Below are 15,265 nucleotides of genomic sequence, written 5' to 3' on the forward strand. Positions count from 1 at the left end.
TATAAAATATATGTATAGTTTCTAAATAATTGGTAACAGTTCAATAAGTGGAGTAAAACGAACGGCTGTATAAACGAACGATATTACTCTATCCTGTGATTTTCGCCCGTCCTTATCTTTTTCACTTTGGACTTATCTCTGATTGGACACAAGCCCCTTATCCCCTGTACATAGGGGGAAGTTTGTTTGATACATTTTATCGTATATACGTCATACGAAGCACGAAAAGTTATATGTATCAAATACATACTCATTTATCGATATCGAATATTTCCCTTGTTTCCTATATTAGCTACTTCCTCTTACAATCCCATACAAAAGGCATTTTAAAAGCAGTGCAAGTATCAAATGCTTATTAGACATACTTACAATATATCACAAAATGTTTGTTTGCATTTGTTGGAGGTTTTCATAAAGTCTTTTAATAACAGTATGTGTAGTAATGATTTATTTCATACCGCTACAAATTCAATGAACATGCTCTCAGTTTTATATCGGTATGATTAAGAAAATAATCAAATAGAGGAATTCATACTTGCGAAGAGATTAGTTATTCTATTTTTCACCTCCTAAAAAATAGTCCGATTTCATTATAAAAAATCAGTTTCTACCTGGTATTACAAGATTATTTACATGGAATGTCCCTAGACGTTATAAACATTTTAACAATAAAACAATTTAAATAACAAAAGTAACAATATTATCGTTCACCAATGCAACATTTGTAGTTTCTGTAACGTAAATATGTTATGTAAATAAGTCAGTTCTTTTGTTTTCTATTAAAAAGTTCGATATTTCACGTGTCATTAAATACCATTCAGTGATTTTCAGATAATTTTCAACAAGGAATTAAATGCGTAAGATGCGATGTATCAATTAACTAGTAAATGCATTAAAATATAAATTTGGACGTTTCAAATAATATTATTGCGATGTTTTCCTATACAGAGTACGATTCGGTAAATTTTACAAAAGAACATATAACTCATAGCACAAGCAATGACTTTTGATTTTTCTTAATTTTAATTGACGTTCCATGCAGTTGTAAAAAGATCACATTTGTGCATGAACATCATCGAATGAAAAATTATCATTTATGACGTAAATCTTTGTTTTTATATCCTTCCTCATCAAGAATTTAGTTTTGCACCTAATGGTTGAGGTCTTGAATTGCGTTCAATTCTCTTCTGCTGCTGCTCGAACAGCCGTTGCTCCCTTTCTCTTCGCTTCTGTTCTCTTAATGTTTTTGTGGGGTCTCCAAATTCCTTTGTCGTTTCTTCTTCCCAGCCAACAGCATTGTCTTCCCATTCTCCTAGCTCGTTCTATGTAAATATAATTTCAGAAATTATATAGTTCCTTCTCATTAAAAATAGTCATGTAAGAAATATACACATACAGATGGCATGAGATCATTCGCCATGGCAAATTTTGATGCATTCCAGGATGTATTTTCCGAAGCCTTATCTTTTACTAAAATCTTTGTCTGTGTTGTAATCTTTGGTGTCATATTCTATGATAGATATAAGAAGTTAGATATAGATATTTCCCAGTTGTTAAAGCAATAGAGATAATTACCTCGAAAAAATTTGGTTGCTGCTCCTCTGTAGATTCTGGCACTTTAGAAACTTGTTGTCTGTATTGTTCGATTTTTGCTTGTACCGTGTTAACTGGTCTATCTGGCACGACCACGACAGGATTTTCTTCCCATTGATCCCATTGATGCTCTAATTCCTTGAGCAAGCATCTTCAGTGATTACTATTATCGGAGTCAATGGTACAACAGGATTTTCATAATTTCTGAATCGTTGCAAAAGAGATGAACTTAAAAAAAGGTGAATGACAATGTTCGGAACTCACTGGTTGTGTTGTGTTGTTTACGGTGTTTGGTACTACGCCGATCGTGGAGAGAGGTATAGAATCACAAGACGACCTTCTTCGACGTCGAAGACAGCACATCGCACGTCTAAATACTCCCAGAAGTAATACGATGAGGGCTTTCAAACGATTTACTAAAAATTCTACTGCCATCGTAATATCGGCATAGATCTAACCTCTTTTACAATGATATAATAATAAATTGTATATGTTTTTATTACAAAGAATCAAGACTGATCAAATGCCATTTTGCTGAAAAATATCTAGAATTAAGTGATTTTACTGTCGTGTCACTTTGTACATACTTTATAAACACTAATAACTGCTAATAATAAGTATATTCTCCATCCGGCACGCAGCTTCTCGTAAAACAATAAAGAGGTTATCGAGAAATATCGATTAAAATCTATGCGTCGACTGTCGACTCGTTTTCAAACTTTCAACAGGTTGCTAGTTGCTATCAGAATTAATCGTAATTCGACCATCTTGCAATTTAAATTTTAATTTTTATAAACCTTTAGGAATTATGTTTATTAACAACTTATGTATAATCTTTCATTATTTCTTCACAAAACTTTAAATTATATTCACGAGAGGAGTAAAATATATATGTACAAAGTAAAGTAATTAGAACAAATGTTTATTTATTTTATAAAAAAATAATATTGTTATATTTCAAAGAATCGTTTATGTACGAACGCATTTTTCGCGTTTCGTTCTAAGATCGAATTTACACTTTTGGTACGGACCGCATTTTACTCCGCCACAATAAACGTCGTCTGAAAAATAAATTTTCTTATGGATCTTAGAAGATAGAAATCTTAAAAAATTATGTAAACTCTTTTACCATTCGATGATCCTTTATATCCATTGCCGGTACTAACGGGACTTGCTGAAACACATGACTCACTTCCGCATTTATTTGGACAGCATTTCTCATTAAAAGAGCATTGAAAATCCGAAACACATTTAGGAGTGCATTTTGAAATACTGTTTCTTAATGGACAATGTCCTTCTTTATCTAAAAAATGATTAAATTGTAAATGATGAATTTTCCTTTTGCGTAAAGATAATTTTAATGCGCCATTTTTGAAAATAGAAACTCATTTCGATTAATTCTAATATTAAACAAATTATACGACATCAAGATTATCAAATAGATCAATAAATACTTGTTAGGTAGGCTATATTGAAATACTCGCGTGGTAATATAGTAATAATGTAGTATTATCTTTATATTTTATGATTGACAAAAGACAGAATACGTGATCATAGATGAGATATAGGATGAACCAAAATATATTACAGAATTTGTAGGAAATCATTTTTTATAAACAGTCATATCGATTTTTCTCAGTCGTTATATCGACGATTATATCTGAACGTATCTGTATATATTTCTCAAAGTAAAACATTTATTGGCAATAGGCATAATCAAGATATACGTGAGAGATATAAAATATGACAAATTATTAGTTAATACTCAATTAAAGTGTCAATATGTCGATACTAATTATAGATAATAGAATTATATTTACAACATTATCGCATTCGTTCGAAATAAATTCATAATTCAATAGCAAGAAAAGTTCTATTAGTTTTATACGAAATGTCAGTAAATAATATATCTACATACAGGTGATTAATTAACTTACGAGACAGCTGAGCGTCTGCCACAGCAATTAATAAGCACACAGCCAGTATCATAATTATTCCTTTCTCTATAATGATATACACTTGGTTATTTAATAGTTCGAAAAATAAAATAATGTATTACTGCACAAGATGTCTCAATATAAACAAAAAGTAGAAAAATTTATTTTTTTTTGATAGCCTTTTTCATTTTCAGAAACGACAAAGTTATCTCTTCGATGAAATTGTCTCTTTAACTCACATTAACTTTTTGTTAACTTGAAACACCTTATATAAAAGTCTCAATTTTCCTAAACACACATACTATGCATTGTTCTTTGTCGAAGATCCTCTTTCACAATTTTAAAATCACCAGATCTATTCAACTGCAAGATGAACAACGTCTAATTGGTGCGTGATAAGAGCTCAGATTCTTAAATCTTTCTCTGTCATTTTCTTTCCTTATCTATCTACATAACAATCTTTATGTCATTATCTCATTCGTTTCCACCTCTACTCTGCGGTCAGCGAAAGGAACATGTCGTGAAACGGCGGTACGTAGGGAACCAGCTGATTCAACTTCTTGATATTTCCCGACATCATTGCAGTTTATGGACGCATTTATGACTATTATTGATATGTTTTTACGTTTGTGACTCAACTGTTCGACGAATAATGTAGTTGGATATTTCAATTGAATACGTGAATTTACGTAAAACTAATACAGACTTCAGGTTCGTAGATCATTCTTTCATTGATACAAATTACGTATTTTTATGTATTTTATTACAAGCCATTTTAGATGTATTAAGCGACAACAATAAACACGTTTACATTGTATCTATTTGAATATTTTTTATTTTTAAATGAATACTGGAAAATTTCACGATTTGTGATTAAAATAATATATTCAAAATAATTCGATTTTTTGAATAAAGCATTTGATGTTTCTTTTGGTTTTAAATTAATATTGAAAAAATTTTTGAACTTTTTATAATATATATAAGAGAAATTTTTATACAGTAAGTAGGATTTTCTGGATTTTTCTGAAATGGCCCCAGGAGAAGATGTCATCCTTTTTCTGTTTCTTATCTAATCTTTCTAGCAGTTTATTTTTTGTTTTTTATTTCTTTTTATTTATTTTCTAACAATAAAATAGTTTCTAACAGTAAAATAAATACAACAATAAAATAAAACAAATAAAATAGTAAAATAAAATACGGTCTTATATTAACGATTATTTCCTAGGATTTTAAGAAACTAGAAACGATCCTCCATTTAGCCTGTCTTGCTAATGACCTTCTCTACTTGGATTTCGTGAATGTATTCTTCAAGGATCTATGCAAATTCAGGTCAATAGGCTAATAAGGTGACGCGTCATTTACATAAAGCCGCTTACCAATGAATTTGTTTCTGAGAAATCATTTAAGAAATTAGAAGGTTTATCATAGAACATTTTATTTCAATTACAAACGCGCATATATGTATAACAAGCATTGTTATCTATTATTTAAGATATCGATCAATTTTTAAATCTAGAAATTTAAGAATTAGGTGGTTTAAAAAGGGGTATGAAAAGAGTACCATAAAATCTGATATATATTAATTACTACATCTAGTTAAGAGCAAGATTTTTAATTCACAATTATCACAAATTTTGTAACAATTACAAGATATGGCACAAGGATATATTTAGTTACAAAAGATTAAATAAAAAGAGAATCATATTTTCCTGTTAATATTTTATGGCGATCTGCAATTATTTTAACTAATTATTGAAATAACGTAGATAATTGTTTGGATCTCTGGAATTGATGTAAGGATTCCTGGGATTATTATAAAAGTCTTCCGATTCGTCTGCAAATTCAGCCACCTCAACATCTGGTTTTTGACATGCCAATGCTCCACACCTATTTTTGCAACATTTCATTGTTCCTCTACAATCATTGTCAACACTGCAGGTTGGTGAGCACACCCATCTTCCTTTTGGTTTCGCTGGACACGAACCTGGTTTCTCTAAATATATAGATTAAATCAAATTTTATAATTTAAATCAAAGTTAGGCATTTTTAAAAGGTTTTCAGCTATTAAGAATTTGAATAACTTTATACCGTTTCTGCCAATTAATTAACATAAAATTTAGTTATCAACTTTGTTATTAATTGCATTACAGTGTCACTTTACCAGTAGGAATTGTTTGCCTCATGGTAACAGGTTTTGTGCAAACAGAGCCTCCACAATTGGTTGGACAACATTTGCCAATTCCTAAGCACTGTGAGTCAGAGAAACAAGATTGACTACAAATCTGCACTGGTAAAGGTGGTGGACAGGAACCTGGTTTCTCAGCAAAAGGTTTGTACCTGAAGACATTATTTCAATTGCGTGAGGAAGATTCATTAGCAGACTGAGAGTATTTATTTAAATTCATGTTTTTTTTAAAAACGTAACTAAAACAGTAGGATTTAATGAGAGATTTGATTCACCACAAACTCATTAGATATTATAAAGAGTTACTATACTTTGAATATTCTGTGTCTACTCTTATATATTTTCCCGTCTTTAAATTTCCATAAATGCATAAAAATCCGTAATCTGTTCATCATGAGCAATCAATTAATTAATTAAACAAGATAGAAACAAACCTGGATTGAGCAAGCGTTGTGGCCAAAGACAACGTAGACACCAAGACCATCATAAGCAATTTCATTTTTCAATTAGTTTACTCACTTAGCTTACTCGAAACTAAAAACGAAAAACGTATGTGTTTGTAAAAACTTCGATTATTTTGATAAAAACTTTGTTCGTGAAATTTTCGTTTAAAGAATATCTATTTTAAATATTTATTTTTTCTAACAGGAATTCCACTATTTCACATATTCGATAAACACAACTATTATTTTTTTGTTAATAATAATTACCGTATTTTATAAATTGTTTAAAAAATCGCACAGATATACTGAATTACTTTGTGTTAATGCTTTCAAAACTGAAATATGATCGATTATGGCACCGTTGACTCTCAGTCGTGGGTTGACAAACGAAGAAACGGGTGATCGAGACTTTTGCTGAAGAGAGAAGAATTTCTCTCCTATATAAGATCGATCCCCACTCAATGATAAACGTAACGAGCACGTTGCAACTCCTTAATAGAAATCGGGGATCGTTGGACCTACCTCGGATGTCGAACCGCAACGGTAATTAGCCTGGCAAATTAACGAGAAATCTAAATCGAGCGGAAGGAAGATAGTGGTTTCTGCGAGCCCCAGGGTTGACGAAATGAATAGGCTGTAGTTTAGATCATTTCCTGATCGTTGATCTGGGGGAAGCATAGTTTTTTCTTTATTTTTATTTTAATAATAATTAGAAATTTAAATTTATGGATCAGAGATTTATAGATATTAGTAATATAAATTTATAGATTCTTCCTTATATTTTTTCTTTATTTCATTCGCACGAGAGACGAATCAAATTTTTTGGTTTGCTAATCCATGAAAGCTATCATTACAAGAAATTAACGTCAATACAGTAGTATAATATATATATAAATATTGCGATGAAAATTTGTTAATTTGTTAATTAGATTTCGAAGAATATCTACATAAATGAATATGAATTTCTTTGGTGGGATATTTGAATAAATATTAATTTCTATTAGTAGCATTGGATGATTACCGATTTTGTGTATTCTGATATATTTTAACATAGAATTTGTAGAATTTAGATTTACTGTAAACATTGAAAAAGATAAGAAGTCAGATTGATTGAGCAGAATTTGCAGCAAAAGATAATTGAATTACAACTTTCTATTCATAGATATCTCTTTAAACAAATATAAAAAATCTGCGTTGCATTTATTTCATGTATTTTTCATTTCAAATGCTTTTTTTTAATCAGAGTAAAAATACCTTTATGTCCAAAGATAATCGTTCTTCGTGAAAGAAAGGACACGTCTCGCCGTCAATAATTGAATAGGTACTTTTCGAGAATTTTAGAACACTTGGTTATTCTTGGCCGTGATGTTGATACCACAACAGGTCGTTTGATACTGTCGATGAATACTCAATCGCATGTTTTATTCAAAAAAACACATTTGTCTGTATGCACATAAGCGTGACATCATTTGTACTTCAACGATATTTTGCTTGCAGCATCTAAAGTATCTACATATTTTGTAACAGTGTGTTAGGTTCTGGCATCTTTTAAAAAATAATTCTCAATATGAATATTTGTCAATTTTTATTCATACTAACAATTTAATCGATATTTTGTTATTAGGTTTAATAACATTTATAGAATATTATCTAAGAAGTTTGATGATGCGTAAGAGAAGCAAAACTTTGCAAACTTTGTGTTAACAAATATGGTTTTTACCTCCGATTAACGACAGATTTGGCAAGAATATTTACTCATGCTTTTTCCCCCTTACTATTGAAATTTACATACACGGACACGCTAAATTACATAATGCATATTTAACGTGTAATTTCCGAGAATAACGCGGCTTCCTAGAAACTTCCGCGGCTTCCTCACAGCAGATGCACCTGATAAAAATTATGACTTTCTGACAATGCATAAATTATACTCGATATTATCAATACTCCATATTTCACTATGTTTATGGTATGCTACGTAATTCATTCATGATCAATTCATAATCAATTGATTATCATTGAAGTAACACGAAGATCCGATTGAAATAATTTTGCAATTTCTATTATCTTTAGTTTTATTGGTATAAACATAAATATAAAAAAGACATAGTAGTATCTCTACTGGTAGACATAAAAAAGAATGGTTTTGTGAAATATTCTACACTATGATATTACAATCAAAACGATAAATGCATCCTTGGTACTTGAAACGCATTTCGTCGTCATTCTTATAAAGATGTAAGACAAAAGGAATTTCGACACCTGTACAAAGTATTATTTACGCTAGAGAATGATTACAACGTATGGTGCATGAATTGTATGATTAATAACATAATGATTACGCGACGCCATGTATTCTTAACGCAGTCTTTGGCGTCATCGACATTTTTTTTTTAAACAATTGTTGTATACATTGTTCTAACTTAATCCTAAGGACTGACGATATAGAAAACTGGTTACAATAATAATAGAATATAGAGAAGAGGACAGTATGTACAGATTGCGATTTTGGCTTCCCGCCAAAAGATGAAAATTTGATTTGGCGCTCGCTAGCATTGTATTCGTTCTTGGACCGAGATCCGAGCATCGGTTAATTAACATAATATACAACTTAGTGGCGTAATCAGAAAGCCTCGAATGCTTGTTGATCAATAATATTCTAAATTTCCTAAAAAAACGTAGTAAAATAATTGCCTCAACGATTCGGGTTCCGAAACTTAAACTTAAAATCTTTGAAGATCTCAAATTTATTGATCTTAATGATTTGAGATCTCCAAATTCGTTCTTAATCTAATAAAATTTGTGGAAATATCGAAACGATTAAAATATTTTATAACATACTTAAGACACTTTAAAAATATCTTCGATACTATGAACAATAGTATATTTCGCTTATCGATAATAGTAACAAATTAATAATTAATTATTAATTATAACATTGGTTTTATTTTCGTAACGCATTCGAGGCAGTTTTAGACTAATAACGACCAATAAACGCACTTAATTGCAGTACAATACCATAAACAAAAACTGCAGATTAAGTCGCGCCTCACTGAGTATTAGAATAAAGAGAAAGAAAGATAAAAGAACGAAGGTAATGTACATAGAAGACATGAGCCATAGCGACTATCTTGAACCAAACAATTTACAGTTAAATACGCTATTAATACTAAGGATTACGAAGAACACTGACGTCGAGTACTTGAAATCATACTCGAGTATTTCTTCAATGAAAAACGACCGCCGAGAGCACTATTTTTGAACGACCCGCCCATTAAAGTCTCCAGTCGGAGGAACGACTTCTTTTCAAGTACTTCTATTCGTGGTAATCGTTCTTATTTTACTTCTTCGTGGTAACTGTAACAGAAAATAGAAACAAAATTTTGATGAATCGATTGTAGGAGCGAAATGATTTGCACACACATATATAGCGTTAAAAGTAGCAAATGATGATGAAAGTTCACTAAAGTGTCTTAAGTAATCGACAACCTTCGTGATTCCCCGCTAAGTAAAAGGGAATGGCCAGTGACTAAACTGGTAAGGAATTCGTGGAGTAGATTTCAATGAAATTAAAATTTCATTTGGTCATTTGGTTATAGATGTAATTTAAGCACCTTAAATAGTTCTTTCTCAACTATTTCTGAGTATATGATGGACGGATAAACCTTGAGTTAGAATAATTGAGATATTTGATATATTTATGACACGGTTCACTGAAATTTACAAGTAGAGAATTCATGGAAGAGTGACTGAGTAAATACTAAGAAATACTGTGACTATATTTAGTCACGTATATTCTTTTATCTTGAAATAGCTTGTTATGACGAGATATGATTCTCATTCATCTAAGGGAAGTTACGTCATTAAACTGCTACTAAATTAAACTAAAATACTATGTAAGTAGTACATTTGAAAATGCTTGAAACAGAAAGTATCTGATACCAGAAAAAAATGCACAGAAATACATGCAAAGGAAATAGGGAAGCATGTATAAGCATGAGTTATCCAACCTAATACGTACCAATTGTATTCATAATATAATAACAGAATAACTTAAATAAAAAGAGATAAAAGTAACTTTACCTCTTGGTGGAACAGGAGGAGCAGGCACTTTCTTCGTGACACCAGTTTTCTGATCCTGAGGAACGTCGACGTTCATATATTCCGGCAGTTTACCAGTATCCGGTACGTCCACGCCTTCTAAACTATTCGCCAGATTCGTTTCCACATATTCCTCGTTATTTTTACCTTGAACTTCAGTCAAAACATTGTCTTGACCTTGTACGTCATCAGTGACCTTATTTTCCCCCGCCTGACCGGGAGTCTCGGCCTTGGTTGAATTCTTCGAGATTTCAGATACATGATTTAAGTCAAGTGAGTGTCTCTGCTCGGTTTGCTGACCTTGTGTAGTGTCCTGAGACGAGGTGACGCACGCTGGTGTCACGTTCACGTAATTTGTTGGAATGCACATGCCAGCAGGCGGTACTGGTGCTGGGTTCAACGTAGACGGGTCAATGTTTGCGTAACTGTTGCCAGAATGTCTGGAGGACTCTGGTTCTGAAGCGTCATTAGTGACTGGCGATGAATTTTGAATCAAGTCCAGGTACTTAGGGTGATCACACGGGGAGCTTGGAGTTTTTGGTTCCTTCAGAGGAGCCTCTGTCTTGAAAGCTGTTGATCATTATTGAAAAGTGTTATTTAGAATCTTTTATTTGGAACAAAATTTAAATTACAAATCTATGATTAATCAGAATGCAATTGATCGTTTTGGAATTATCTAAAATCGAAACTGTTTCTAGCGTATATCTTTAAGTATTGTAGTATGTATTAATCGAAATTATTTATTTTCTATTCGGACTGTTTTATTATAGGCTCTTAAAATTTTACTATTTGATTACTAACAGTGAATGGGTAATCCCGATGGTGGAAAAGCGATGTAGTATTCGGTATCCTCGCCTCGTAATTGTGGCTGTGATGGTCTCAAGTCTAAATCATTTCCAGTCGAGGAACGAGGAGATGGGGAATACCTAAGCGCCGGGGAATACCTTCCTGCGAATGGCTTTGGAGCTGGTGGTATTTCGTACGACATCACGCCCGCTTTATCCTCTCTGGCATTTTGTAACTGAAACAATTTTTCATTCAAAAATTTCGAGTTATGCAATCAAATAAAAATATTTGTAGCTGTAGGAAGGTTTTCAAAGTTCTTTATTGAGATATCGATTATATATTTTTCTAAATACTAACTCGTCGATCCTCAGTATCAGAATGAGTTCCACTGTCACCTAAACTGGTCCCACTGCATCCGCTGGCAGTGCTCATTCTACCAGACGAAGACGAGCCTAAGAAAATAGAAATTAATTAGAATATTTTCTCTCCAAAGAATAAACTTTACTATCGAAATATGTACTTGAAACACTGCGGAGACTTAGACTGCTAACTGGCCTACGGTCGGTTAGAGCACCATTAACATTCTCCACTTTACTGGTCGAAGAAGAATCGTCACTTCCGGTCGTAGAGTCCTTCGTATCTACAATTTAAAAGTAAAAATAAATTAGAACCTTATGAAACAGAGGATTATCTATTATATGTATTTTGCTCTAACGAACCTTTCTTTCCTTTGGAGAAGAACTTTCTGATTCTGTCAAAAGGTGTAGGAGCCTTCATTTCCTCTTTCATTCTTTTCTGTATTCTTTCATACTCTTCTCTCATCGCAGTGAGTTGTCTCTGTTTGTCTTTGAAGCTCTGTTGAACATCGTTGCGATTCCTCCAGTTCTCGACCAATCTTTCCACTTCGGTTATCGTGAACACGTTGTTCTTGAAGTCGTTTATGATTTCCAGTAACTCGTCCTGAGGCCCAGACGGTTCTCTCGACTTTGTGCTGCTGGAATTGGAGGCGGTTCTGCCATAAGAGAAGGAGGATTGACTATTTTCTTCTCGAGCAGGCATGGGATGAGAATCTGAACGACTCTGGGTGGGCGTCGCTGTTCGAGATGGCTGCTGGCTCACTGCGTTTGACGTTGGTGTTTTTGGTCCTTAAAGAATTAAATTTGGAAACATCAATTTTTCGAAAGTGTTTGGAAATGTTTCAGGTTGGAATATTTCAAAAATTATTTGTACATTTCAAAATTAAAAAATTTAAATACTCAAATATTTCAATATTCAACTTGAGAAATTTAAATATACAAATGCAATAATTCAAATTTAAATATCCTACGTTTATCTCTTTATAGAGTTACCTACCAGCTGGATGCATTTTCATATAACCTTGAAGAGGGAGTTCAAAGCCGTTCGAGGAGGTCATCACAGGCGTTGGTGTTGATGGACTGGCGATGACGGGAGTCGGTGCTGGTACGATTGAATAATTTGCCTCAATGGGGTTACTGGTGGTCGGGCTAGGGGTTACTGATAATTGACCTGGCAAGATCAAGGACGTTATTGGTCTTGCGGCTGGTGGCACCGAATAGGCTTCGCTCAAGGGTCGTGGACGACAATAATCCTCCTTGTCGTTATTGGTGTCGCTTGATGTGTTAGCTGTCGATGGGTCCGCGCCTGAAAAATGTTTCGATCTTAATATTGGGCCATCTTGGTACCATTTCACAATCATTTAGAATTCTTATTTATGTTTAAATATTTGTGTATATCGCAATTGTTTATCTGTATAATTGTATATTTGTGACCACAGATTCAAATATAAGTGCGTACAAATTTCAAAAAATATAAAATACAAATTTTAATAAAAGAGGGTCTACTCACTTGCCGCTTGGTCTGTAGTGGTCTCGCTGATCACTTTCAAATAGCTGTACATGTTGGTGAACTCGTTCATTTGCTGCGGCACCGTGCGCGAGAATTCAAGGGGAAGCCCGAAACATGCAATTCAAAAGTAAGATACCAGTTAATTCACCGAAACATACCAAAAGATCAGTAAGAAATTCTATAAATCAAGCCTACTATCATTCTTCATTAACAATATCTCAAAATTCTATGAATATTAAAGTTTCTAATTGTAATTAGAATCCGGACGAAACTAGTTAGAGTCGCCAAACTAATTCCAATTGACCATAACTGATTTTCATGGAATATAATTAATTAATTATTTAACGAGTCGTAATTAACTCTAACCGATTCCGACTAAATCCAACTGATGTTAATTAATTTTAACTGATTTTAACTGATCACGTTTTCAATTGGGATTCTACGGACAGCTAGACGCAGAGTTTAGAGAAAAATAGAAGGTGGATCGTCCAAGCGACAATTTGCAATTAGGTATAGAGAAATATCACGAAAGTACCGGTTCCATTGGACTAACTGTGATGTCGCTTTAAAGGCGATGTTTTTGTACCATGTAGCCACGAAGCTGATGCGCCAATCTCGTATGTCCTGCCTGCTCTGCAAGATCCGCAGGGGTCAGTTCCGACACGTTCCTCAGGTCGCATGCTATATCACCGCCTGGACACTCCAACAGTTGCCAAGCTAATCTCTCCAGGCCGAAACGTGCGGCAAAGTGTAACAACGTCGGATTCTCTTCGGGACCTAGAACAATTAAGTTTACTTTACTTCTTAATCTATTATATCTGTATAAGAATTCAGAACTTAACTTAAAAACTATGAAATGAAATTTTAATCTAAATCTAAATGTTTAAATTCAAATTCCGAATCGTAGAATATCTCCTAACAATAAGATTCGTAAGTTCTTACCAACCAGCCTTTCTATTAGTCCAGCAAGCGAAACAAACAATATTTAATATTTTCAACAGATAATAGTTTAATCATTTGTCAATGATTAAACTATTTCAAATCAACAAATACTCACTTGAGTGAACTTTTTGGGTAGACACTACCCCACTGGGCGTAGACAGGAGATTGAAGTGCGGTGGAACGTTTCGTTGAAACGCGTGGACCATCCAGTTGTCCAATTTTTCGCGATCACCAGGATTAAAGCCAAAAGTCTACGAATGAAATTCAATTTTTACCAGATTTGAATCTATTTGGATAATCATAAGAATTTCGAATTCAATCTATCAAACTATTATTCGCATTTACCTGGCACATAAATTCTAGGGGATTGTCATGGGCCCTGAGGATTTGATCGAGTTCCCTGAGCCTGCTCTCGCATTTTACTTGCCTCACACCAAGCGGACAACCATTCTTCGCTATACGAACACCGACCAACATCGATACCTCTAAACATCTGTCGGGAATGGAGAATTGCAGGGCATAGGGATTTCTTCGTTTAACGTGGGCGATGTCAATCGCTTCGCCGCAGCGATCCACGATCACTGATACGTTGTCCTCAGGTCGTAATGGGTCGTTTAACAACGCGATTATCCTATTGTGACCCTGAAAGTGTTTATTTTCTTTTTATATTAAATTTACATTTTTTCTTCTTCTTGGAAACACACTTAGACCCAGGAACTTCCATAATCAAGCTTGTTTAAATATATATGTATATCTGTAGCGATTACATGTATACAAGATGCAGGATTGAAAGTATCATACAAGCAATAGAAGTATTTTTGTTCTTTAAGTTGATAAAATTTTATTCGAAGTTAATGAAATCGTTCGCGGCCATTTAGCTTTTTGCTTTAATTCAACGAAATTGTCTGCAGTGATTTACCTACCAGCTTCACTTTTTTCGGATGAACCGAAAAGGCGGTTTTGTCGCTCCTCAACGCAGGAGGCGGCATTGTGCCAAGAATTCCAACCGCGGCACCCAGAAGTTCACCAACGAATGTTTCGTCCTGGTCTTTCACGAAGAATTTTCTCCACTGATTGTATGAGACCAGAATCGACTTGTGAACGTCGCTGATGTGGCTATCGTGGACACCCAACATCATCGCTAGTACTTTGTCGGTGATTAGCTGTCTGGAGAGATTCGTCGCGTGTTCTGGCCGAGTTTGCACTCGTTCCAACAATATTGGACACACGACGACGATCTGCAAGCGAGCCGATCGAATCCTCTCCTCGGTGCCAGGTTGCATCGATTCTTCGATTGTCACGTGACGAACTCTGTAATTTCCGATTTGATGGAGAAATAGTTAAAGAGATGTGATTAAAAAATTATCAACGATGATGGGAACGTAGTTAGAAATTATGAAGTATGAAATTAT

The 15,265-nt window shown here is 33.6% G+C and overlaps 4 protein-coding genes across 10 annotated transcripts in view; all 4 read right to left on the reverse strand.

Annotated features, from left to right (window-relative positions):
• Positions 1-429: 429 nt before the first annotated feature.
• LOC138185089 (receptor-binding cancer antigen expressed on SiSo cells) lies at positions 430-2,356 on the reverse strand. The gene is made up of 4 exons (XM_069123735.1): positions 1,854-2,356; positions 1,576-1,724; positions 1,397-1,510; positions 430-1,322 (listed from the first exon to the last, which is right to left on the reverse strand). Exons 1-4 carry the CDS (start codon positions 2,026-2,028, stop codon positions 1,131-1,133), a joined length of 630 nt encoding a protein of 209 aa, XP_068979836.1. The 5' UTR covers positions 2,029-2,356; the 3' UTR covers positions 430-1,130.
• A 138-nt stretch (positions 2,357-2,494) lies between these two features.
• LOC138185097 (waprin-Thr1) lies at positions 2,495-3,967 on the reverse strand. Its single transcript, XM_069123748.1, has 4 exons — positions 3,833-3,967; positions 3,531-3,596; positions 2,723-2,896; positions 2,495-2,654 (listed from the first exon to the last, which is right to left on the reverse strand). The coding sequence occupies exons 1-4, from the start codon at positions 3,837-3,839 to the stop codon at positions 2,563-2,565; spliced, it is 339 nt and encodes a 112-aa protein (XP_068979849.1). The 5' UTR covers positions 3,840-3,967; the 3' UTR covers positions 2,495-2,562.
• Positions 3,968-5,088: 1,121 nt separating this feature from the next.
• Positions 5,089-7,565, reverse strand: LOC138185094 (waprin-Phi1). 4 transcript variants are annotated; one of them, XM_069123743.1, is made up of 4 exons: positions 7,413-7,565; positions 6,150-6,249; positions 5,692-5,867; positions 5,089-5,523 (listed from the first exon to the last, which is right to left on the reverse strand). In XM_069123743.1, exons 2-4 carry the CDS (start codon positions 6,212-6,214, stop codon positions 5,276-5,278), a joined length of 489 nt encoding a protein of 162 aa, XP_068979844.1. In that variant the 5' UTR covers positions 6,215-6,249; positions 7,413-7,565; the 3' UTR covers positions 5,089-5,275. The 4 variants fall into 4 exon arrangements, with proteins under 4 accessions (XP_068979844.1, XP_068979845.1, XP_068979846.1 ...); XM_069123744.1 differs by lacking the exon at positions 7,413-7,565 and adding an exon at positions 6,465-6,579; XM_069123745.1 differs by lacking the exon at positions 7,413-7,565 and adding an exon at positions 6,473-6,576.
• Positions 7,566-8,215: 650 nt separating this feature from the next.
• The window catches only part of stumps (DBB domain-containing protein stumps), a 47,410-nt gene continuing 40,360 nt past the window's right edge, over positions 8,216-15,265 (reverse strand). For 3 of the 4 annotated variants that reach the window (XM_069123697.1, XM_069123695.1, XM_069123696.1), the window contains 13 exons: positions 14,777-15,164; positions 14,199-14,495; positions 13,969-14,104; positions 13,854-13,865; positions 13,498-13,688; positions 12,912-12,984; positions 12,399-12,707; positions 11,765-12,190; positions 11,566-11,685; positions 11,403-11,497; positions 11,061-11,280; positions 10,242-10,829; positions 8,216-9,515 (listed from right to left, as the gene is read on the reverse strand). In XM_069123697.1, coding sequence (XP_068979798.1) covers positions 9,499-9,515; positions 10,242-10,829; positions 11,061-11,280; positions 11,403-11,497; positions 11,566-11,685; positions 11,765-12,190; positions 12,399-12,707; positions 12,912-12,984; positions 13,498-13,688; positions 13,854-13,865; positions 13,969-14,104; positions 14,199-14,495; positions 14,777-15,164 — 2,872 coding nt within the window. In that variant the 3' untranslated portion in view covers positions 8,216-9,498. The remainder of the gene's footprint in view (positions 9,516-10,241; positions 10,830-11,060; positions 11,281-11,402; positions 11,498-11,565; positions 11,686-11,764; positions 12,191-12,398; positions 12,708-12,911; positions 12,985-13,497; positions 13,689-13,853; positions 13,866-13,968; positions 14,105-14,198; positions 14,496-14,776; positions 15,165-15,265) is intronic. The other variant, XM_069123699.1, reaches the window with a different exon arrangement.

The sequence above is a fragment of the Bombus flavifrons genome, chromosome 11 (genome assembly GCF_040668555.2).
Source record: "Bombus flavifrons isolate JBK064 chromosome 11, iyBomFlav1_principal, whole genome shotgun sequence".
Classification (NCBI taxonomy): domain Eukaryota; kingdom Metazoa; phylum Arthropoda; class Insecta; order Hymenoptera; family Apidae; genus Bombus; species Bombus flavifrons.

What these genes read in the sequence shown, in the direction of transcription:
- LOC138185097 (XM_069123748.1), bottom strand. An exon ending in GGCAGACGCTCAGCTGTCTC is followed by an intron (nt 2,897 to 3,530) that starts GTAAGTTAATTA and finishes ATCATTTTTTAG; the next exon opens with ATAAAGAAGGACATTGTCCA. An exon ending in ATATAAAGGATCATCGAATG is followed by an intron (nt 2,655 to 2,722) that starts GTAAAAGAGTTT and finishes TTTATTTTTCAG; the next exon opens with ACGACGTTTATTGTGGCGGA.
- LOC138185089 (XM_069123735.1), bottom strand. Translation starts at nt 2,028, where the DNA reads ATGGCAGTAGAATTTTTAGTAAATCGTTTGAAAGCCCTCATCGTATTA. An exon ending in CAACACAACACAACCAGTGA is followed by an intron (nt 1,725 to 1,853) that starts GTTCCGAACATT and finishes TCAAGGAATTAG; the next exon opens with AGCATCAATGGGATCAATGG. An exon ending in AGCAACCAAATTTTTTCGAG is followed by an intron (nt 1,511 to 1,575) that starts GTAATTATCTCT and finishes TATCTATCATAG; the next exon opens with AATATGACACCAAAGATTAC.
- LOC138185094 (XM_069123743.1), bottom strand. Translation starts at nt 6,214, where the DNA reads ATGAAATTGCTTATGATGGTCTTGGTGTCTACGTTGTCTTTGGCCACA. An exon ending in ACAACGCTTGCTCAATCCAG is followed by an intron (nt 5,868 to 6,149) that starts GTTTGTTTCTAT and finishes TAATGTCTTCAG; the next exon opens with GTACAAACCTTTTGCTGAGA. An exon ending in GAGGCAAACAATTCCTACTG is followed by an intron (nt 5,524 to 5,691) that starts GTAAAGTGACAC and finishes CTATATATTTAG; the next exon opens with AGAAACCAGGTTCGTGTCCA.